This window comes from Arachis hypogaea, chromosome 18 (genome assembly GCF_003086295.3).
Source record: "Arachis hypogaea cultivar Tifrunner chromosome 18, arahy.Tifrunner.gnm2.J5K5, whole genome shotgun sequence".
In the NCBI taxonomy this organism is placed as follows: domain Eukaryota; kingdom Viridiplantae; phylum Streptophyta; class Magnoliopsida; order Fabales; family Fabaceae; genus Arachis; species Arachis hypogaea.
Genome location: NC_092053.1, coordinates 1,109,347 through 1,135,128, shown reverse-complemented (window position 1 = coordinate 1,135,128; position 25,782 = coordinate 1,109,347). Strand labels below are relative to the sequence as shown.

Below are 25,782 nucleotides of genomic sequence, written 5' to 3'. Positions count from 1 at the left end.
ATTATTATTATTATTATTATTATTATTATTATTTATTAGTGCATGGAACAATGATGTTTGCTACCAAGTTGAATTTTAACCTACATGTCATTATTTCTCAATCCAATTTTTTATTCCACAAAGTTAAACTCAAGACTTAGTAAAGAAAATATACATGAAATCGTACGGGGAAATACTATTTGATCAAACCAAACGACGAAAATTTTGAATTGTGATTTCTAATGAGCAAAAGCACAAATCGAGTTCAACGAATATATGTTTTATTTGGAACATCACACCCCAAAAAATCCCTGTATGATTAACTATCTCGGGAAAAATATTCTCAGGATTTTTAATAGTTTGAATGTAGTATAAGGAGATTGACTATACAACATTTCACCAAGTCATAATACAAATTATATTTAACAAGGGAACATGACACCTTCAGTATATATCTCTTGCCCAGTTATACAACATACAAATTCTATCAATTAAGACTTAAAAGCCTGAATTGGTCGATCAAAGGCATTGATCTTCAATATACCATTACGGTGCCGATAGCAATCAGACGATACTCAACTTCAAATGCACGGCTATCTCAAACAGTTGCTGGAAATTACCCTTTATGTTAAACCAGCTGCACCTTCAGAAAAATTGGTGTTACCCATTGATGGATTCATTCTCTGGATCTGTAAAAATATGCACCAGAGTTAGAGAAGGGAAAGCATTCTGATAGGAAGGAAGTGAGATAAAGTAACTAGGGCATCAATGGACCAAAAAACTTGGATTTAGCAAATACCTGATTCACAAGCAGGTTGACTTGTTCTCTGTACATTTCCTTCAAGTCAACAATATCCGCTCGAAGTTCCTCCAACTAATCACATTCAACTTCTTTTAGATAGTATTCTTTATTTCAAAAAGAAATAGTAATGAAAGGAAATAGGACAGTTAGGATATAACAAAGTCTGATGCCTATGTAAATAACTACGGATTAAACATCATTTTCAGAGCCTAGCTTGTCTGATATTATTCCTATATTTGATTTCTTAGATTTTCTGGAAGAAAGAGGGAGTTGCAGAGAGAAAAATACCTCTTCATCACGTTCACCCATCAACTCCAACGCAGCAGAGTGCCTCCTCCTCAGTGCCTCCAGCTCTGATCGTAAACCAGGTAACACAGCAGCCTCCCCACGCAACTTTTCACACTGCAGGGTGGAGATGCATGTCATGGTTAATGACAACTGACAAGCAAGAGGAGCAGTAAGTAGCACACACAAGAATCTAACTCACCTGTTCTGTCATTTGCACCAACTCCTCAGCAAGAGAATCACGAATAGATTCCAATGAGGCCTGAATTTATAATTAAAAGGTCATCTAATGATCTAACAGCTTACTACATACTCTACAACGTGGAATTAAGATAAATTCACAAAAACGAAGACAAACACAATAGAACTTTGAACTGGGGTCAAAGGCAAACCATACCAAACGTGACATATATGAAGCAAGTTCACCCTCCTTTTGACGAAGTGCAGCTTCAAAAGAACTGGGTGTCATGCTCTTCATATAGTATGGATTCATGCTTAATTCTCCATGGTTTCTCCTATCTAAGAAACCATCTGATGAGTCCAATGATGCTTGCAGAAAGTGGCTTTCCTCCAAGCTTCCTAGGGAGCTTGCACTAGAGAGTTTTCGAGACAAATTCCCTTCATCATAAAGAATTACAGTAGGTAAAGATCAGACAACTAATACGAGTACAAGAAGAATGAAGAGAAGAGAAGCCAAGCATCTCACCATTTTCAAAAGCAGTAGTTAGCTTTGTACTGGGAGTTTGATCTGATACCGCAGCAGCATGAACATGTGCAGTCCTCTCCAGTTCTGATCGAGCAACCCTTTCTTTTTCTATCTCCTGGAGCAAATAAAGAGCTTAAATCAGAAACTTGGAAATGAATAATCACAGGAGTTCTGATAAGATTGATTGAATTAGGTGTTACCAGCAATACTACACCTCGTCAATTTTTTAACCCTTTTTTTTTTTCCAGTTTCTGTTCCATACAATTGCCCAAATATTTTCTAAATCAGCTAAATCTTTGTTCCATTACAGTCAACATAGCGTTGAAAAATCCAAATAAAAGTAAGTGGACAAGATATGAAGTATCTCTCTTCAGATGGTTTATTCCATTACCCAGGTAGATAAGATACATTTAATGAAAGATAATCAGGAAGCTCTACCTGCTGAAGAAGCTCTCTATGCATCAAGGACTCCTGTAACTCTTGCTTGTGTTTCTGTCTAATGTCTCTAATTTGTTCCTCAAGCTGTCTCACTCGGCCTTCTTGAGTCTCAGCTTCCTCCTTTGCTGCCAGGTATTCCTGTCTACTTTCAGCTGCCCTTTGTCTCTCCTTTTCAAGGGTCCTACTTAGTTGAGTCTGTTCAGCTCTAAGACAAGAAATCTGTAATCCATCATTAAACTCAGTCACACTTCCATGAAACTGCCGTTAAATACATGAGTTTAGTCAAGAATATGTAGAACCTGAGCCTCAAGGACATTAATGCGAGACAGAGTTTGAGATAAACGTTCATTCATGGATCGCTCTCTTTCCTCAGCAGTTGCAGCTTTAGCTTCTGCTTCCTGTAGAATCAAAAGGAAAAGATGAAGAAAAACAATAATATCCGGCAAGAAAGTTTCAGAATTTAAATCAGGGTATTCAAGAGACCTGAAGTCGAGAATTGAGAGATCTTTCAACAGCAGCCCAAGCTTCAGCCTTTCGGGCATTTGTTTCCTGTTATCAGGTGAATTCTAGTTAGGTATAGATCTCTAACGGATGAAGATTGGAAAATCATTTTTAAATCACATGCACTAACCTGCATAGCTTCAATTTGCCTTAAAAGCGGCCTTGTTGATTCTGGGACTTGTGTAATCAATTCCTCACACCGTCTCTCACTTGCCTATAAAAGAGAACCCAAATGATGCCAAAAGCAGAAATATAGTTTCTAAAACTTAAGAACACAAGAAAAAAAAGTAGTATTCTCAGAAAGCGATAGCAGAGAGCAGGGGAGCACACCTGGTAACGTTTTTGAAGATCCTCAATGTCTCTGCGAAGCATGTCTTCTTTGAAGACTGCCTGAATATGGACGGACAATACAATGGAACTTTAATTTTCTTTATGAAAAGGAAAATAACTAAAATTTAAAAGCAATCTCCTAAGAAATCCACTTCAGAAATAGAATGACAAAAATATAATCAAAACCTGCTGTTCCTTTCTACTTAAAGTTTGCCTCAATTCTTCAAGTGCCTGGACCAGCATAGATTCACGTTCCTCGGCTTCTCTTATACGATTCTCTAGCTCTGTTCTTGCTTCACTGTCAGCACGTGCCTCTGCTAATGCTTCAGCCTCCTTAGCAGCAGCCAAAGCATCAGTATAATATTCTTTCTGCGCTGCAAGTTCCATTTGATGTTTCTCTATAGTTTCTTGCAACAATTTCTCTGTAGCTGTCTTGTCCTTCTTGATACTTTCAACCTTATTCTCCTCTAACTGCATGACATGACATGGACCAAACAACAAAGATGAGGGTTAAACAGTTTTGTTCGATCTCTACAGCATGAAATTTCTGCTTTTCATATTTCATGATGAGTGAAGAGAAATAACTAAAGAACATTACCAGAAAATAAATTTTACTAAAGCTTTCAGCATTCAAGTACCTGTAGTTTTGTAGTCAAACCTTTCTTCTCCTCCTCAAGCTCTCTAATCTGGCTTTCATTAAACAAGTAAATAGATTATTCATTACAATATTGAGGCATTTAAGAAATTGAAGTTTGTGGAAAATGTAATAACTAGTGTGCATTACCTGAGCCCTCAGCTTCCTAATTGTAGCCTCTTGAGCAGCCTGCTTTTTGGAAAGCTCTTCACCTGATATGAGAGACAGTTTAAAAGGAAAAAAATGACCACTATAATCTCCAGTAGTTAAAGTTTGAACATGTCTCAACAAAGAAACACTTATTTACAATGGAAAATTCCTAACATCATAAACTACACTGAAGTCTAGATGATACAGATTCAGGTTTGATTTCAGACTGTGATACCTTCTGCCATAACTTGATTAATTATTTCGTCCTTTTCCTTCAAGAGAGCAGCTGCATCACTTTTTTTATTCTGCTCCCGGCGAAGTGTATCCCTTTCTTTGGTTAGAGCATAAACCTACAATCATTCATGACACATGAATAAAACCCTGCAACAGTAGTAGCACAAACTAGACAGTATACACTTTGAAACATATATAATGTCAAATAGTTCACTTTCATTTATAAAATTCTTCATGGATTTCTAACCCCAATTTGAAATACTCAAAGCGACCATATTTTATAATTGCAACATCACAATGCTTTCAGAAGCACTCAATGTTTAAACTGGGAAAACATAAAAGCAAATGAGAATTATGAAGACTGATACCCTTCTCTCAAGGGTTGCAACTCTCTGATGGTACTCCTCTCGCAAAGTCTCAATTTCTGCCTCATTTGATTTTCTCTGCTCCACAGTAGGAAATAATTGTCATTTTTAAATTTGTAATCATGTAAATGCATAAATGGCATCATTAGTAAGACCAAAAAGGTTCAGGACATGAAGGTAAAAATAGACCAAGTAAACATTAAATAAAAAGGATGAGAAGAACAAATATACCTTCAACTCCTCAATGACAGATTTTAATTGTTCATTTTCATTCATCAACTTTGCAATCTCATCAGCTTTAGCCTGCAAAAGGGAATTGAGATTACAAACTTGCAATAAGTTAGGAAACATTGAAGGGACTGGCCAAAAACTGGCACATAGAAGGTGAAGAATGAGTAGCATATTTAGACAAAACATGTGGCTTCTTGAATATCATAAAACTTTGAAAACAGAAAATTAAATGAAAATTAGTAATCAATGGAAAAATTAATGTTGCGGATAAGATACTATAGATGAATTAAAAAGAAAATGATTACGTAGTGAAACTTATTAATTATAACAAAGCTAACTTATTTCATGCTCAGATAGTATAAGATCCCTGCCATGTCTTGCCATCTGCGTACTTCCAACATAAAAAATGACTATCATGATTATGTGCAGCAAATGAAGTACCTGAGCCTGTCTTGCAGCACCTTGTAATGCAGCTTCCATCATTTTCATTTCATTCTTAAGTGAATCCAGCTCAAACATAGAACCTGAGTCAGACATATTTCTTTCAGTACTCAATCGCTGCTCTTTTGTTTCAGTTACAACATCATTAGCCAAGTGGTCACTTTCATTTTCTTCTACAGTTGTTTCATTTTCAGGCAAAACCACCTCAGAAGAATCATTTGGTGGAGTACCACTAGACAAGGGTTCATGATATGATTGAGCAATGCTATTGATTTCCTCAGTAGCTTGAGAATGCAGTACAGACATGTCAATCAAATCGCTTTTCTTGCTAAAATCAGATGCCTCAGGTTGAAGAGAAGAAACACTCGGTACACTTTCTTCTGCTTGCACTCCCTCCTCTTCTATAATCTCTTCTTTTGCCACAACTTGAAGATTTTCATTTGGTTCACTAAAAACATGTGAATCAACTGGCTCGCTATGAGCATTCTCAACTACATTGTCCCCAAGGTTGGAAGGCTTAGGTTGCTTCAACACTGGAATTTCAGAGGTTCCCACTTCAGCAACCTCTTCCTCTTGAGGGAGGTCACCAGAATCAAAACTCTCAAACTTATTAATAGGCGTTTCAGGCAACTCAATAGGCATCTCCTGCAAGTTTTGTCCATCATTTGTGTGGTTGAAACTCTCAGCAGCTGAGACATCTGCTGACTCAGTTTGCTCACCATCATCTTCTACTTTGAGCACTCTTTTTATGTTTTGATTAGCAATTTCTTCAGTCTCCATTTGGACTGTTCCATAGGTTCCTAAGCTTTCTTTTTCCTCAGGTGCATGTGTGTGATCTGAAGACTCAGGCTTTTCTGGTGATTTTTCAGTTTTGGATTCTTGTTGAGAAGATTCAGCTTTCTCAGATGTTTCTTCACTAGTTTCCTCACTTTTGTTCCCTATGAAGGCCATAACAGGATTAAATAGGGTTTTCCTGTCTGCCGGTATAGGCCATGATCCTGCACCTGGAAGGTGGGAAAATAAAAAGGCATAACTCTAATCAGCTGAAAACGCCCATTCTATAAAACAACCACCCAGTTCAACAATTCAAAACTCCTATCTAACAGCAATTACTTGACTCTACATCTGCCCCAATCAATAAATCAATATACACAAGACAAATGAATAAACCATTCAGAAAACTGAGTGAAGGGAACTTGAACAATGAATTACCTTCATTGCTGGATTCAGACTTCTCTTCAAATCCAAGAGCAGTGTCGAAATTCTTCTCGATGCTCTTGACACTTTCCTGAAGCTTATTCACGGCTCCCGCCAAATCCAAATCAGGGAAGTTCCCCCAAGCATTTTTCCCACTAAACCACGCCATCTCCAAAGCTATACCCTATAAAACCAAAACCAATGCTAAACAGTGATGCAACATTCTGAATTCAATTCCGACTCTACTCAAATCTCAGATCACATAAAACCATGAACTATGTAAACAACAAAGCTAAATCTGAAATCATGTATGACAATAAAGGAATAGATCAATGCAGAGAGGGACTGAATTAGGTGAAAGGAAATAAGATTGATAGTGGAAGAAGCAGACCTGAATAAATGCGTTGGATCCAGGAATCAAACCATGATCCTCTGAAGTAGTTGAGCTCAGCAAGCTTCTTTTATTTACAGAGTAGTTCCAAAACGAATCGAGCAAAGGAGGAAGAGAAAAAAAAAAAAAGACAAAGATGTCGGTGAAGTGAAGATGTATTTTTAAGTTCAGTGTGCGGTTGTGAAGAAGAAGAAGAAGAAGAAGATGAAGACGAAAGTGGGTTTATGCTTCGATTTGATGGGAAACTCAGGATTGGAAGTAGCACTCGATTGGAAGTAGCACTCGATGATGGTTTCCGCTCTAGGCTCTAGCTTTGGTGAAGATTGCAACGCCGTCGTTTTTAGTGTCTCGTCTATTCCTTTCTTTTTCCTTTATTTTTGCATTTATTTATTTTGGCCAAGTTGCTGCTTTTTGGAGACACCTTTTTTTTTTTTCTTTTTCCTTATGAACTTTGAGTTGGAACATGAATTTATATTTGAGAATTGCCTTTAAAGAAATTTGTGATGACTACGTTAATTAACGACAATAAAAGTACTAAAAGGGGTTCATATTATTTTGAAACAGTGAAAATAAGCAAACATTGCAAGCCAAGCCAAATAGTCAACCGAATTTTTTACGTGAATTTTCACACATTCTTGATTCTTAGTTAACCAAAATTAGGATTGTTCTTGGATCACAGACAAATATAAAACCTATTGATCACTAGTGTACCAGTGTCAGCAACACCCTATCCCAAAACAAAAAAAAAAACACCACCGGCTGCACCAATTATTTGGTAGCTTATGAGTTCTGACCAACTTTGGAAATGAAATTCAATTTGTATGTTTAATAACTCTCCAAAACTGAGGGAATTTTTCTCCCCCATTAACATCTAGTAGACGATTTGGGTATGTTTAATGAATTCAATTGTTTTATGATTTACATGTAATACAATCACCAATAATCACCACATGAACAAATTCCTTGTTTAAAATGATGATAGCGATTAACGTCTCTCACGGTAATTTCCCTATCTGTGATCTTTGATATGAACTTAATGGCAACATGGCAGTCCTCACATATTCGTAGGTTCTTTGTTATCAGAAGCCTGGTTCCTGAGGGAGTACTAATGAGTCCAAATGCAATGGCCAGTCTCTCACTGTGACTGCACACCATGTTTGTCTTCTCATCTTCCTCAACATCATGGAACACAGATCCTGTGTCCGGGACATACCCAGCTTCTCTCATTAGCCCTTCTAACCTCTTCAGTTCTGCATATATTGCATCACAATCTGGATGTGACACATCCCCGGAGAGAAATGCATACACTTTGTTCTTCACTTCAATCCAGCTACAAGCCATGTTTTTCTTTATCCCTTTATCTATCATTATCTGCCTCAACCTTGTAACTCCTTCCCAATTACCCGATTTAGCATACATGTTAGCCAAGATCACATAATTGCCCGAATCGTCAGGGTCAAGCTCAATCAGCTTCTCCAAGGCTAGCTCTGCCAACTCCACATTCCCATGGATTTTGCATGAATTTAGCAAAGCACCCCACACCCCAGAATCCGGCCGTACACTCATATGTCGGATAAGATCATAAGCCTCCTCCAGTTTGCCACAGTGACCAAGAAGATCAACCATGCATGTGTAGTGTTGAACAGTTGGATTGATACCATAATCCCTCACCATCATATCATAAAATACTTGCCCTTCATCGAGCAGACGCCCACGGCTGCAAGCTGCTAGAACACCAACAAAGGTTATAAGATCCGGCCGAGCCTCTTTCCTCATTACCTCAAAGAGTTCCAAGGCTTCCTTGGCAAGACCATGCATTGCATAACCAGTGATAATTGCATTCCAAGACACAACTCTTTTCTCCCTAAGCATTTCGAACAAGGCACGAGCAACTCTCACAGAACCACATTTTGCATACATATCTATCAGAGCAGTCTTGACCTTATCATTGGATTGAAATCCATGTCTCCAAGCAAGACCATGAATCTCCTTCCCATGAGGAAGACAGGCAATGTCAGCCGAGGACGAAATCACAGTTACAAGAGTTGCCTCGGTGGGTCTTACACCGGTCACCACCATGTACCTACACAGAGCAAGTGACTCATCAGGGTGTCCATTCAGCGCATAAGCCGCGAGCATGGAGTTCCACAACACAGCATCTCTTACAACAATTTTATCAAACACATGGCGAGCTTCAACCAGACAACCACACTTAGCATACATATCAATGAGAGCAGCACCTACAAAGAAATCCCTCTCCCAGCCAGTTCTAATCACACACTCATGGATGCCCCTTCCCTCTCCAATAGCAGAGAGTGCAGAGCATGCTTTAAGAACAAAGGGGAAAGTGAAGTTATCAGGATTGAGTCCATACTGAAGCATCTGGTGAAACAGAGAGATGGCAGCCTGGTGGGGCCCATTCCAGGCGTAACCACGAATCAGGACGTTCCAGAGAAACAAGTTCTGTTTGGGAATTCTGTCGAACACTTGGTGTGCATTCCGCAGGGAGTTGCAAACGCTGTACAGATTGACGAGCTTTGTGGCCAAATCTTGATTGTAAGCGACACCGAGTTGGAAGAATCGCGCGTGAAGCTGCTTCCCCGGTCGTAACGCCTTGCCGGCGATACAAGTTTGAAGTAGTGAAGCGTAACTGTAATGAGTTAGTTGCAATAACTGACCGATTTCTTTGCATTTCATGATTACCATTTAGAGAACGACAGTAGTAGACTATATGTCTCACTTCATGTTTTGGGCCTGGCCCTTATATGCTTGATCAGCTAAGAGTAGCCCAATTCGGCCCATTTAATAAATGTAAGGCCCAAAAGTGGAGTCTATGAAGATTCGGACTCTGGAGTCTGGACCAATAAAGGAAGGGGGGAAAAAGACTTCATTTTTTTTTTCCACAAAGCATTTTTTCCACTTCTCACATTAATTGAGTGAGAAAATTCTCCCTTATCTATGACTATAGTAGTATGCACTTTCAAGAGAAAAGAAATGACTATACTATTATTGTGTTAGCATGTATTGTTGTGATTTGTCCTGTCTCAGTTGTTGTTTATTCTCAATATTATGTTCCATTCTCTCTTTTTCAGTTTTCAAATTTGTAGGCTTGTCATGTAGCTGTAGTGTGGAAAATCTTTGCAATGTGATTTGTTCAACGTAAAAATCACTACCTAGCTTGGTCATTTGCTTTCCAATTTCCGTATTTTTGTACAATGCTTAAGTGTATAGTGCTGTGGGTAATTATCATACAATGAAATTTCCACATGAAATCCATTTTCGTATTTTAAACTTTAAAGATAATTTGTTGGTATCCGATGTGAGATTTAATACACCATTTGGTACTCTTTATCTTAGTTTGAATGATGTTGGGTGTTACTGTTCCAGTCTTGTTTGATCTTCTTTTGTATAAGAACATGGTGCATGCTACTTGTACTCCTTGATGTAGAGAGCACCAGTGTTTAATAAAATTTATGATATAGTACTAGTTAAATAAATTTGGTCAGACCAATATGTCTGCAAAATTGAGTATTTTCTAATGTCCTCTCCTTCAGTTAAATTACTAAGAAGGGACAAGTAAAGATGGTAGGTCTATGTTCTTAATGGATACATACATGAATTCATTGTAAATTATATGCATGTGACAGCACTTTTTGACTCTATACATGAGCCTCCATTTCATCTACTTTTCAAAACTAACTGTCATACAGAGTTGGGTGAAGATGTTTGAATCTTTATCTTTATAGTGGCCGGTTTCTTCAATCTTCCAATGATGAGTATGCAGAACCAGCCTGTCAATCTGGATAAGCATCCATCCATTCAGGATCTTGTGCTATACGCCACTTATCGATTTTCTAAAATCGTGTCGTGCTAGAATTTGTTGTAAATTTCTGATTAAATACTAAGTTTCAAGATTAGTCTTAGCCTTAGGCAATGCCAGTGATTATCATGATCAATTTAGGGAATAGCTTCTTGTTTATTTGATGCAGGATGCTCTGGGATGCAAGAGATTCTCTCTAAGGTTCTAGAATAAGCTTGACACAACTTCATTGGTGGCGTCTCTGCTTCGTGGCAGGGTAAGGCGAACGAGAGTCCCATGACTGAACTGTCATGTGCTTCTTCCTATCAGTTTAAGTTTTTGTAATAAATAGTTTGATGACAGGTATGTTATTTTGTCTTAGATAGCTTAGAGCATTTTGAATTGTGATTGTTGAAGATGTGACTCTCCTTGCATACCTGGATGTGATAGTTACCACAAATTCAAACAAATCTTAAAAGGAACAAGTGTGCTAGTTCTAGATAGTAAAGCACTAAGTAATTTTTATCTATATCCATGTTAGAGGCATCATCATTCATCACCACAAGGATAAGACTATAAGAGTAGTTACTAGTTAGTAGTTACTCTCTTCATTTGCAATTCTTAGAGCCTATGATTTATTTTCCAAAAGGGAATGATGTATTATGAAGACTGATGTATTTACTATTTTCTGAGCTAGTTAGACTTTGCTTTTATTTTATTTATTAGCTTCTGTGACCTATGAAAACTTGAATACTAATAGTAATATTTTTTGTCCTAGGCATTCTTCCATATTTAATGGCGGTTTGCACCTTTTGTGATGGAAAACTTCTTTTACAAGAAAGCGACAAAGGCTTCAAAACAAAGAAAGGAAGATACTTCTTTTTTCCTTGTGCAGTTTTTGGTGTTTCTGTTGTAGCTTTCCTGAGTTGAGGAACAAAAAGTGGCATGGAATTTAAGTTGGGAAAAAATATAAAAAAAAAAAAGTTAAAAGTAGAAGGAGGTGTGAAAGTAAACTAAAAATAAATTAGGGTAATGCTTGAGAGACAAAAAAAAACAGTCATAACTTACCTTATTTAGTATTTATTAATTATCGTAACAATTAATGAATGCTAAATAAGACAAGTTATGGTTGTTTTTTGCTGATTTTCTTTGATTACCAAACATTTGCGAATCAATTAATGCTGTTATGTATTAGGTTTGTGGTGGAATCATGTGATTGCATCAAGTTATCTACCGTTCTCAACCACCAAATCAGAATCATCAGAAGTAAAAGAAAGAAAGAAAATGCAGGAAACATTATTATGGCTCACTTGGTTTGAATTGCAGATAGATAGATAGATAGAAAGATAAACTTAATCATAACCCACATGACTCCAAAACTTTAATTATGGAATGTGGTGCCATAAATAACTTAAATACTAGATAATAGATATACCCAATAAAATCATATCCCTTGTTCCTTCAACATTAACTCTAATAATATAATCAGAGTTTATATTCCTCAATCTAAGGACACTCAGTGCCAATTACCATCAGTTAGTTGCAATAAGTGTTATTTGGCACTACTGATTAAAGAACTTTCATTTTCCAGCATCTGTTGCATGTTCCCCACCTGACCTGCCACATTAAATTATTTATTTCCCACAATAAATAAAAATATCTAACAATAATAAATAAATGCCACGCTATATGTGGATCGAAATTTATAGCTTTTTTTAATTTTTCATGAATTTGGCACTATATATTGGAAGCATATAAAATGATTTCATGTTGAGGATAGATGTATCAAAATTAGATCAAGGGTTAATTGAAACTATTTATTTTATATTAAAAATAAACTATTTTAATTTACTTTTTTGTGTGTCTACTTAATTTTTGTGTGTGTATAAACTATCTTAATTTATGTAGTAATTCTAATTTGATGTCACTATAAAATTTATTTACAGTAATATATTTTATTTTGGACTTTGTTAGATAGATAACGGCTTTTGTGAATAATGGCAGAGGTAGAACTAGATAAAATATTAGACGGGATCAAAAATATTTATACAATAAACTAAAGCTAAAATAAAATTTTAAGGAGGCTAAACTGAAATTTATATATAATTTACATGTAAACAATTAAAATTAGGGGGTCATCGCCCCCTTTCCTACCACCTGACTCCGTCGTCAATAAAGTAAAAACACACTACACCCCCCAAATTACTAACTAAATCTTAATATTAGGATGACCATCCGCATACCTAGTGAATTGAATATCCGATATATTTATTGTTCACATTGTTTAATATTTTTATTATTTACCATACTTTTCCTTCTATTTATTAAATATATTTTTTAAAAAAATTATTTGCCAACATTTCCATCTTTCAGACGACAAATTGATGGTTTGTTTTTTAAGAGAGAAAAATAATCAAAATAGTCAATTTGCAAATTTGTAAAAAATTAAGAGGTGGATTTGTATATCTAATTAAAAGTCGGAAACTAAAATTTACATGGCGTAAAGTTTAAGAACTTATTATAATAGTTTATTTCGTTTAAATACAGACAATTACTTCGAAAACCACATTTTTATCGTGGAAAATGCTAGAGCACAAGTTGTCAAAAAGTAAATTATCAGAATGAATGATGGTGCGATATATTATATATAGTTAATAAGAAATTAAGAATGTTTTTAATGAATTAGACAGTCAATGTCATATAATGCCATTATTATATAATATATCCTAGAAAAACACCTTATAATATTTCTTTTTGTTTCTTACCACATCTCTTGATCTAATAGATGAGATTAAATATTATCGTGAATTTAAATTTTATTTAATGGTTTATTATATATTAAAAAAATACTATTTTAAATTTTAACCATTATCATATATTCTAAAAACAATATTTTATAATATTTTTATAATATTTTTTAATTTATTAGATTAAAATTAATTTATCATGAATTTAAATTTTATTTAACGATTTGTTATATCTTTTAAAAAATACCATTTTAAACCCAAGCATTATCATATATTTTAGAAAAACACCTTATATATAATATTTGAATTTAATTAATAAATTACTATATATACAAAACAAAATTTAAAATTTAGACATTTATTTAAATAAATTAATAAATTAATCACTAGACTAATCTAAATTAATTGCTTTATAATACGTTATAACTATATATAACTTTGAAATCCATTATTTAAACATATATATACACCATATGAGATAATGTTATTTTCTTTTAACGGTAATTTTAAAAAAATAAAAAAAATCAAAATTTATTATTTAATATTTATTAATTATTATAATAATTAATAAATATTAAATAAGATAAGTTGTGACTAATTTTAGTTAATTTATTTTAATTACCAATGCAAATATTTCCATTCTTTTATTATTTTGCTTTGATGATCAAGTAAATACTTAATTATATACACTCTACTATATATGCTTGTGATAAATAATTGCAAAGAAGGGACAATGAATACAGATCAGATATATTACATCTTAAATGATACACGGACACAAACACATTGAATTATCTTTTTCATGGGACATATAAATTGAATAATGAATAGCTTACACATAATCGAATGATGGTATAATATTGAAGACAAATTAAAAGTTTTGAGAGATAAATACACCAACATTGAAGACAAAGTTATGAGAGATGTGACTACTGACTCACTCGAGGCACTCGCCACAACCTTTACACTCTTTTTTATTATTATTATTATTATTCTTTCATTCACACACTTATTAATAATGCCTCACTCGGCTCATTTTAGCCTAAGCCAATTGCCAATTATTCCTTCTTTCATTTTTTTTTTGAAAGTTTTTTTTCTCTAATTTATATATATATATATATATATATATATATATATATATATTTTTTTTTTTCATTTTATTTTATTTGAGGGTCAAATTAGGTTAGAACGGCCGTTGTGTTATGGGGGCCATAGGATATCATTTTAGAAAATTATAAATCCATAACTCAAGCTGGAGTGGAGTGGTGATTATGATGTTCCCCAAAAAAAGTGGAGCTTATATTATGAAACTAGCTAAAAGAAACCTCATAATTTGGCTCTTACAATTATTACTTTTTTAGTCCTATTATTTGGACGTATTATTTTGAGTATCATTTTCTTCTTGAGTAGTAGGGTTTGAGTGTCAATTAAATCATCATTCGAGATATATATTACAAAAAAAGGAAAGAGAAATGTTAGGTATCTATATGTAGTATATATGATATATTATAATAATTAAAAACTTATATAATATATATTATTGAATGAGATATAGTCTTAGATTGAATTGGATCATGTTATATTTAATAGTAGTCGGATTATAAATTATAAAAGAACTAATTAGATAAAGACACTTAAAATGTTTTTTTAAAGATATTTTTTAGTAATTAAATTTAATATATATAATTATTAAATCGTATTATTTTTGTCAAAATTAGATCAGATAAATTGATTTGGCCAAAAAAATTAGTAAACCAAACACCGAACTGATCTAAATTAATAATTTTTTTATAAAAAATGATTACAATAATCCTATTATAGAAAATAACTAAAATACTTCTATATATATATTTTTTAATTTTAAAAACCCTAAATCCTAACTTTATAATGACAGAAAGAAGAGGAGGGTTAAATTTAAGATTCTCAAAATTATATATATATAATAAAAATATTTTAGTTATTTTTTATAATAAAAATATTGTAATTATTTTTTATAAAAAATATTAATTTAAATCGGTTCAAGATATAATTTATCAATTTTTTGGCCAAATTAATTTGTCTGATCTAATTTTGATAAAAATAACACGATTTAATAATTATATGTATTAAATTTTAATTATTACAAATTATTTTTAAAAAATGACGTTTTAAGTGTGTCTTTATTTGAGTGACTCCTAACTTATAATAATAAATATCTAATATTTTATTTTTGCATATAATATATAACATAATTTTGTGAAAATAAACAAATAATTATTTCAAAATAAATCTAAAAAAGTAGACAAAATTATTATATTATAATATTACTTATTAATACTCCATCGCTTATTTAAAATTTCTTTGATCATGTCTAATTAATTATTCAACTGCGTGATACAAATATAATAAATAGGTCTCACTATAATTTTTAGACAAAATAAATATAAATGTCTTGGACACCATAATTTTTTAGTGTTTATATCCACACGAACAAGTTTTAATTTTCATTCATTCGGAGTACACACTATTATTTAAACTTAAATATCATCTCCAATTGTAAAATCTAATAATAAATAGACAGGTTCTGACAAGTCGTAAGGTAGACAGCAATAGAAAAGAAGAGATAAAAGATAACTATTTTATTTTTCCATTTTTATCAACATTTTCATGTTAAACATAAAAACATAAAAAAAAAGTGTACATAAAAATAACATATATATAAAAATGCTAACGATAAAGGAGAAAATGAGATGAAGCCTTGTTATCCAATCTGAAATAATTTGGCCGAATTATACGAGTTATATTTTAGTCAAAACAAATTTGGCAGCAAAAAAAAAAAAATTGATGAAACTTAATTATTAAACTTTAATGCATCCAAAATTTCAAGTATTTGTAGATCAAAAATGGATGCATGGATTGAGACTCCTTTGAATAATCCAACAAGAACTTGTATATCTAAGTTATTTTTATCTATAATTAAACTAAAAACGTTATTTATGCACTAAAATTAATTATTATATATTTATAATATATATAATTTTAACTATATTTAATATATATTTTATATTTTTATATATTTTTTAAAAAAAGTCTAAGAAGTTAGTAGGAGTGTTTAAATTCAAACCGATTTAAATTAAACCGTTCATCCAATCCAATCTAAACCGAAAACCGATTAAAATCGTACTATTTTAAATTTGACTGGATTCTAGTTTTTGCAAACGGCTGGATCATATCGGATTTCGAATCTATTTTTCATAACCAATTCAATCCAATCCAAACCATACAATATGCTATAATATTATTATTTTATTATTATATTTACAATTATACTTATAACATGTTCAATTTGTTATATATTTTTTATTATTCATATATTATTATTATTTAATAAATATTTTATGTTTAAAATATTATTTATTTTTTTATATATTTTAACTAACCTATAATTTTATTTCCATTATTATGTTATCGTTGGTTTTTTAAGATATTGTTAAGATTGTTATGTCATTGTTGGTTATTTAAAATTTGATGATGAGATTGGTTATATTTATTTAATTTTTTATTTAAAAAACTGCAAATCCAAATCGATCTAAACCGCTTATAATCGGATCAGATTTCCAAAAAAAGTTCATCCAATCCAAACCATATCAGCACATAAATTAAACATTCGGATCACTTTATTAAATTTTGGCCTGTATTTAATTAGTAAAAGAAAAATGAATAATTTTATATTATTAGATAAAATTTTACATCATTAAAAATATTATTAATGACTATTTAATAGTTACAAATTATAAAATTATTAATTCCTAATACTCTTTTATTTTTTTATATTAATAATTAATTTTAATGCTTAATTTTAACGTAAGTAAAATATAACAGGCTAAGCCGAAAAATAAGAGCTTGAAGAGGCAGCCATATAGTAGATGGAGTCAGCTGGCATTCCTTTAAGATTCCTTAAACAAACCGTTGAAGCCATAAATTCAACTGCTCATTGTTAGTTGGCTCTTCTCTCTCTCTCTCTCTCTCTCTTCTTTCATCATCTAACAGTCAATCCTACCAGCCTCATCATCCTCACATTTTGCACAAGCCCCCTTTTATTATTATTATTATTATTATTATTATTATTATTATTAATAAATAATAATACCCCACAGACATAATATAATATATTCTAAATTAAAATCTACATAGCGAGTTGCTTCCTTTGTTTTATATTCTTAAATTCACAAGTCCCTACGTCTCTCTCTCTCTCTCTCTCACTCACTCTCTGCACAGAAAGAAATAGAGAGAAGGTAGAAAGAAGATGATAGAACCATTTTTGCTCCTTAAAAAACATACCCATTCCTCACCACACCATCCAACAACAACAACAACCACCTTCTCAATGGCCGCGGACATGTCCAACACCAACACCAACACCAACAACAACAACAACAACCACCCTTCTCACGCCAAGGATTTCTTCGCTTCCCCAGCTCTCTCCCTTAGCCTTGTAAGTAATCTTCTTCTTCTTCTTCTTCAATTATTATTATTAGATATATGTTTGCTTCAATTCTATATACATACAGCTTATTCGATCTTTGATTATTCACTGTAAGGCTGGCATATTTCGGCATGCTGGGGTGGCGGCGGCGGAGGGCGAGGCTGCAACCTCCAACATGGAAGTGGAGGACGGCGATGAAGGCAGCGGCGGAGGAGGAGGCGCCGGTCACACGGTGGATATCAGCAGCGAGAACTCCGGCCCCACTAGATCGAGATCAGAGGATGACTACTTTGAAGGAGAAGGTGAGCATGAAGATGAAGATATTCTCGGTGATGATAACAATAACAATAACAATAACAAGAACAAGAACAAGAAGAAGAGGAAGAAATATCACAGGCACACCGCTGAGCAGATCAGAGAAATGGAAGCGTTAGTATATATTATAATATCATATATCTCAAATGGATCATCAATATTAAGCATATACACTATAATATATCAATTTTGTTGCATGCACTTTTTGGTCTTTTTGACTCTTCTGTCTTTCTACATGCATATATATGCATACAGAGATTAATATCATATTTTATTATTGACCAAAAAGAAACAGCTAAAAGGGATCATGATGAACATGTGTATGTGTATGTGTGTGCATGGTAGGTGTTGTTAATTAAGTAATCACAAATTAATTAATTAGGGATTATGACTACCATTTTCCAGTGAAACGTTTCCTTCAAAACTAAGTTAAATTGTTTGCATGCCTGCATTGCCAGTGGAGACATTAATTTAGAGCAGCATATACATATCTTTGTAGCTAGCTAGCTAGGCCGTACGTACTACTTAGCTAGGCACGATTATGATGAGAAGAAAAAAAAAAAAGTTATTGATATCATCATATGGTTACAAAAAGGACGCATGATTGTTAAAGGCTAAAGTCTATTTATAATTTTGAACAACTTTTGCTCGTTTCCTTTGTTTGATAGCTTAATTCAGCCTCTTTGTATATATATATAGAACTTTTTCCTCCTCTTTCCACCGCTTTGCTTGAACTTGATTAATCAATTAGTATCTTGTTTGCATTACAAAACTCATATCAGATTTTTTTTTTCTTTTTCTTCCATCTGACACACTATTAAACTCAGAGTGTTGGACCACTCGGCATATATAATATCTATATGAATATGAATATGCTAATAATAATAATAATGTAGGCTATTCAAAGAGTCGCCACATCCTGATGAAAAGCAGAGGCAACAACTTAGCAAGCAGCTAGGCCTTGCTCCAAGACAAGTCAAGTTTTGGTTCCAAAATCGCAGAACCCAAATCAAGGTATGTAACTAATTAGTTCTTTTATTTTCAAAAGAGTGAATACAAAGTCAAAATGTAATTATATTCGCTTAAAATTAACTATATTATGTGTATATTTATTAAAGTTCGTGGTTAGAATAAGATATAGGTTGAAATATAAATATATATTAAAAATAAATTAAATTATACATATATTTATTCACAAATATATTAGTAGTTAATTTTAATAAATGATGTTTGTGTACGAATAATATTTTTTATTAAACAAAATAAAAATGCTAAAGGAATGCTAGGAGCCAGCAACTTTTAGGATTTATAGCCATTAAATAGTCATCAATAAAATTTTTAATGGTGTGAAATTAATGTGAGATTTCATCTTTCACTCTTCTTTGTTGATTACATGTTGACCAGAATTTGATAAAGTTGCTGCCCCCTAGACTTTCTTAAAAATAATTCTTTAACAAACTTGAATAATTTACGAGAAAAAAATATAGGTAGATAATGAAAATATTAAACAATATAAATAATAGATATATCGGATGTTTATTTCACTAGCTATACGGATGATTATTCTAATATTAAGATTTAAGTGAATAATTTAGAGGTGTAGTGTATTTTTATTTGATTAGTAGTTATTCATGTTGTTCAAAAAAATCATTAGTTACCTAGCATAGCCCAATTTACAATGATTAATCACATGATGATAATTGAATTATTATAAAATATAAACACCTATAGTAGAATTATCATCTTTACATAAAGATATAAAGAAATCGATATGGAGTAATTGGCTTAACTTACAAGTAGATAATTGAATTTTACACCAGGCAATACAAGAGCGACATGAAAACTCATTGTTGAAGACGGAAATAGAGAAACTAAAGGAGAAAAACAAAGGGTTGAGAGAGACCATAAACAAAGCTTGTTGCCCCAACTGTGGTGTTGCAACCACTAGTACCAGAGACGGTGCCATTCCAACTGAAGAACAACAGCTTCGCATTGAGAATGCCAAACTCAAAGCTGAGATCGAGAAGCTTCGAGGAGCTTTAGGAAAATACGGTGGATCAGGTGGTGGTGGATCAACGTCTCCTTCATGTTCTTCTGGTGCTGCTGGTGGACATGAGCAAGAGAATAGAAGCTCGTTGGACTTTTACACTGGAATCTTCGGAGTTGACAAGTCAAGGATAATGGATACAGTGAACAAGGCTATGGAGGAGCTCATAACCATGGCAACAATGGGGGAACCCTTGTGGCTTCGTAGTGTTGAGACTGGCCGTGAGATACTCAACTACGATGAGTACATCAAACACTTCTCATCCCTTCAAAATTCTTCATCAAACAACACTAACACTACTCCTTCATCATCAAAGAGATCCATTATTGAAGCTTCAAGAGACACTGCCCTTGTCTTTGTTGATCTCCCACGCCTTCTCCAAACTTTCTTAGATGCGGTATGTAATAATGTAAATATAAAATATATTTCGACTATGCTACGTGTATATTAAAATTAGACATAAAAATCAGTTATTAATATACAATACATATTAGAATATAGAATAAATTTAAATTTATACTCACAAAAGATATAGACGCTACCCATATAAGAATAAAACGACAATGGTAACGATGGAAGATGACTTCTGTGTGTCAAGAGTACTCAGACGTTGGTTACCGTAATTAGTCTGTTAAGATACTCTTGACACACAGAATCCATCTTCTGTGGTTATAATTGTTTTATTCTTATATAAGTATATTTGTCAGCGTCTATATTTTTTATGAATACAAATTATAATTTGTTTTAGAATATAAATATACATTAAAAATAAATTAAATCACACAGAAATTTATATATAAATACATTAGTAATTGATTTTAGTGGTTGATTTTAGTGTACAAACAAAATTTTAAACATATTTATATACACATAATATATACTCTATATATCATTATTATTCAACTATACTACGTGTATACTAAAATTAGCTATCAAAATCAATCATATAAATACATATTAAAAATAAATTACATATATTTATATACAAATGCAGTGATAATTGATTTTAGTTGTTAAATTTAGTGTACGAATACCATTTTTTCATTATTATTATTATGGTGGTTGTTTATTTTGCAGAATCAGTGGAAGGAAATGTTTCCATGTTTAGTATCTAAGGCGGCGACTGTGGATGTTATATGCAACGGAGAAGGTTCTAACAGGAATGGTGCAGTGCAACTGGTAATCTAATAATGATGCTTATTATTATTATAATTATCTAGCGATTAAATTATTACTCACACTGAAATCAATTAAACTTCTTCTATCAAATATAATTACTTTCGGTGAAAACTCATATGAATTTTAACCCGTTATATCTCAATTTAGACACACATATTAAACTATTTAATAATTTTTAATTATCAACCTCCTCTTGCGTGGTTACTTTCATTTTTGACAATTAGAAAGCAACAGTTCAGCATGATTTTTCCAAGTGGTCCAACCACGAGAAACACGAGAGAAAGAATGTTACGTTCCTCGCTACCTATCAGATTTATATATATTTCGTTCCATTGACATGTTTTAACCCTAGAGTTGTAAGTTTGATCAAAGTTGCATGTGTTTATTAAGAGTTTGCTTGTTTAAAACTTTAAATTATGTTTCTTTAGTTAACCCATGCATTATTATGATTATTATTAATAATAATCTTCTATATGGAAGACAAGTGCTCGTGACTTTTTCCATTTACATATCACAAAGTATTGATAAAGATTAAAGACATATAAAGGCCTACAAATTAAAGATAATATACAAAAGTTGGAACCTCATTAACTCATTTAGTAGTAACTCTTGCCCCCATTTCTCGCACTTACCCTTATCTTATCAGTTATTGCATCCAACACTTCCAGCTGGAATATCTCTGTGTACCTTTCTTCTTCTATACATACATAGCAACAAAAATATTATATGTACACTAAAATTAATTATTAAAATAAATTATTAAAATATTAGTATAATTTAATTTATTTTTAATTTATATTTATATTTTAATATATATTTTATACTAATAATTAATTTTAATGTATACATAGCATAGTTAACATAACAATGACGATGTATTTATTTATAATTTATCTATTTATTATTGTACAATTGTTTTTATATTTCAATTATAACAAAAAAAAAAGAGAAACAAACATTTTTTCTTGAAAATGATTTTAACATATTTAAAATTTTATTATTTGTAGTATTTTTTATTTTCAGAATTTTATGAAAAAATGAGATGTAAAATGAGAAAACAAAATTTTATCATTTTTATTATTTTAATTTTGTTTTCTTAAAAAAAAAATAAAAAGAAAAACACATAAAACAAAAACATTGCCGTGGGACAAGTGCCAAGAACACTGGAGCATGTAACCCTACATATGGTTTCATCCCTTTATGCAAAATATAGTTAAAGATGGAGAAGACAAAGCATGCATGATATCAATAATGATGAAATGAAGCCCTAACAAACAAACAAACATGTGGACAAATAATAATGAGACTTTCCTACTCCACGGAATTAAGTACATACTAACTAATTAAAGCCACTAAGATTTAACTGTGTATCATACATTATACATAAATCTGTGAAATTAATTTTTGTGCACACACACGTATATATATATATATATATATATATATATATATATATAAAAGCTCATTTTTTTAATATAAGAAGCATGTGTGTTGTAATGTAGAAAATGTGGGTATTAGACATGAATGTGAGAACAATTTTTTTCTAAAATAGAAATGAAAAAATTGGATCATCCGATTTTTTTATAAAAAATTAAGCTTACTAATTGGACAGTCCGATTAGTGTGAAAGATAAAATTTAAATTTTGATGAAGATAATCAGACCCTTTGATTTGTATTTAAAAAAATTTGAAATACACAAGTCGGAGAGTCCAATTTTCGTTCCTAACACCACAATTACGTAAAACACCTATACACTCCATATCTACATTCTACACCATTCTCCTTCCCACATCTAAATTAAAAATTGCTTATATATATACAGATGTTTGCTGAGGTGCAAATGCTAACACCAATGGTGCCCACAAGAGAAGTATATTTTGTCCGCTACTCAAAGCAGTTGAGTTCTGAACAATGGGCTATCATTGATGTATCCATTGACAAAGTAGAAGACAACATTGATGCCTCTCTCGTGAAATGTAGAAAACGCCCATCAGGTTGCATTATTGAGGACAAGTCAAATGGTCATTGCAAGGTACGAACACTTTTGCATTTAATTCATTTGTCAACCCAAAATAATTACAGGACTAGTCACTTTTAAAACTATATAAATCTGAATTTTTAAATCTCACAGCCACCGTTAGCTCTTAGCTACCACCATCATCATGGAAATAATAATAAAATATATAATTTAATATTATTAATTAGGTGACATGGGTGGAGCACTTGGAATGCCAAAAGAGTCCAGTGCATACAATGTATAGGACTATTGTGAACAGTGGCATGGCCTTTGGCGCAAGGCACTGGATTTCCACTCTCCAACTTCAGTGCGAGCGTCTTGTTTTCTTCATGGCAACCAATGTTCCCATGAAGGATTCAACCGGTATGTAGTACATCTATATCAAAAATATTATTCGTACACCAAAATTAACCATTAAAATCAGCTACTAATATATTTGTGTATAAATATATGTAGTTGAAATTATTTTCAATGTGTATTTATATTTTAACATATATTTTATACTAGTAGTTAATTTTGGTAACTGATTTTGATGTACACATAGTATAGTCGAATATATATATATTTATACATCAAGAATACTATTCGCACACCAAAATCAGCTACCAATGTATTTGTATATAAATAAATATGTGATTTAATTTAATTTTAATGTGTATTTATATTTCAACATGTATTTTATACCCGTAGCTAAATTTTGGTGACTGATTTTGATCTATATATAATATAGTTGAATATATATATATAGATCAAAAATACTATTTGCACACCAAAATCAACTACGAATGTATTTGCGTATAAATATATATGTGGTTTATTTAATTTATTTTTAATATGTATTTATATTCTAACATATATTTTATACTAGTATTTAATTTTGGTGATTAATTTTGATGTACACATAGTATAGTCGAATATATATATACATCAAAAATACTATTAGCACACCAAAATCAGCTACTAATGTATTTGTCTATAAATATATACATAGTTTAATTTATTTTCAATATGCATTTGTATTCTGACATATATTTTACACTGATAATTGACTTTGGTGGTTGATTTTGGTGTACACATAACATAGTCGACATACATATATGCTGATTAATGTTACAAGTTGATTATTGGTGTTAAGATATTATTGTTGGTGATTATTAATTAGGTGTTGCTACATTGGCTGGGAGGAAAAGCATTCTGAAGTTGGCACAAAGAATGACATGGGGTTTCTGCCATGCAGTTGGTGCATCAAGCTTCCACACATGGACCAAGGTTACAAGTAAAACTGGGGAAGATATTAGGATCAGTTCACGGAAGAACTTGAACGATCCTGGTGAACCTCTTGGACTCATACTCTGCGCTGTTTCTTCTGTGTGGTTACCTGTCTCTCCTAACGTCTTGTTTGATTTCTTGAGGGATGAAACTCGCCGCACTGAGGTACCCACCAACCATTCTAATTCTTTGGAATTCTTTCTTTTTTGATTTCTTGAATAATTTTGAAAAGGGTAATTAATTTAATTATGTTGCTAAATGAATGATAATAATAATTGTTACAGTGGGATATAATGTCCAGTGGTGGCTCAGTTCAGTCCATTGCAAATTTGGCCAAAGGACAAGACCGCGGCAATGCGGTAACCATCCAAGTAAGTTTTGGAGCATTTCAATACAAATACAATGGTGACCACTCACCTAAAATTGTCTTAATGAGAAGATAATAGGTAAAAGTTATTAAATGATTCGATATATTTTTTTAAATTATCATGAAATTTCATTCAATGGCTCACCTTTTTTTATTGGTTACATGATGGCCAAAATTCAATAAAATTATTGAGGCTTTAGACTTTTCTTTATCTTTATATAAAAGACATCACAAGTAGTTAGTCATCGAAATAAACACAAACATTTTAAACACAGAACTTTAAAACAAAATTTTGGAAGGGCAAAAAATTTAACAATAATATTTATATTAAAAAAATTTACAAATATAATTATTCTTTAGATTTGTTACTAATAAGATAATAAATAAATAATTTTATAAATAAAAATATAAAATAGTTTATAATAGTACTTTTCAAATCTTTAGTGACTTAAAATCTTCAATAATTAAATATTCTTGACTTTTCGGATTTAAAATTCTAATACTATGTCATGATACCACTCATTCCAAAGGCTTTACGCTAATGAAAAAAGGTAACACTAATTATTATATCTCTAATACTCTCTAAACCTCCACTGTACGCATTGTACAAATATTTCATTGGCTCTCCATACTTTTCCTAATTAAATCATAGTACTACTATAATATAATTTGAGTACTTTAAGTCATAGTAAAGTATTTGAACCAATTAAATTATTTTTTATTTTTTAAAAAAATACTACTAATATTTTTTATAAAAAATTTGGAGGACCATGATCCCATTGTCTCAACTAAGCTCTGCCACTGATTCTAAACGAGATGAAATGAAATTGATGGCTCTAATAACAAAGATGTGGGATTAATTGATGTGATTTTGCAGACAATAAAATCGAAGG

At 31.9% G+C, this 25,782-nt stretch overlaps 3 protein-coding genes and 1 long non-coding RNA gene across 4 annotated transcripts; 2 read left to right on the top strand and 2 right to left on the bottom strand.

Annotated features, from left to right (window-relative positions):
• Positions 1-243: 243 nt before the first annotated feature.
• LOC112772284 (golgin candidate 5) lies at positions 244-7,193 on the bottom strand. The gene is made up of 20 exons (XM_025817190.2): positions 6,685-7,193; positions 6,309-6,477; positions 5,097-6,100; positions 4,656-4,727; positions 4,428-4,502; positions 4,061-4,175; positions 3,826-3,887; positions 3,680-3,727; positions 3,228-3,512; positions 3,042-3,101; positions 2,842-2,925; positions 2,694-2,759; positions 2,510-2,608; positions 2,211-2,429; positions 1,773-1,887; positions 1,464-1,684; positions 1,269-1,328; positions 1,070-1,183; positions 779-853; positions 244-668 (listed from the first exon to the last, which is right to left on the bottom strand). The coding sequence occupies exons 2-20, from the start codon at positions 6,460-6,462 to the stop codon at positions 603-605; spliced, it is 2,994 nt and encodes a 997-aa protein (XP_025672975.1). The 5' UTR covers positions 6,463-6,477; positions 6,685-7,193; the 3' UTR covers positions 244-602.
• Positions 7,194-7,617: 424 nt separating this feature from the next.
• Positions 7,618-9,381, bottom strand: LOC112772285 (putative pentatricopeptide repeat-containing protein At3g23330). Its single transcript, XM_025817191.3, has one exon. The coding sequence runs from the start codon at positions 9,379-9,381 to the stop codon at positions 7,618-7,620; it is 1,764 nt and encodes a 587-aa protein (XP_025672976.2).
• Positions 9,382-10,287: 906 nt separating this feature from the next.
• On the top strand, positions 10,288-11,792 carry LOC112772286 (uncharacterized). The gene is made up of 2 exons (XR_003815683.2): positions 10,288-10,760; positions 11,262-11,792. It is a non-coding gene; the product is annotated as an uncharacterized lncRNA (long non-coding RNA).
• A 5,622-nt stretch (positions 11,793-17,414) lies between these two features.
• Positions 17,415-25,190, top strand: LOC112772548 (homeobox-leucine zipper protein GLABRA 2). Its single transcript, XM_025817515.3, has 9 exons — positions 17,415-17,704; positions 17,811-18,124; positions 18,907-19,024; positions 19,831-20,454; positions 21,135-21,236; positions 23,059-23,268; positions 23,442-23,616; positions 24,416-24,687; positions 24,807-25,190. The coding sequence occupies exons 1-9, from the start codon at positions 17,516-17,518 to the stop codon at positions 24,963-24,965; spliced, it is 2,163 nt and encodes a 720-aa protein (XP_025673300.2). The 5' UTR covers positions 17,415-17,515; the 3' UTR covers positions 24,966-25,190.
• Positions 25,191-25,782: the final 592 nt, after the last annotated feature.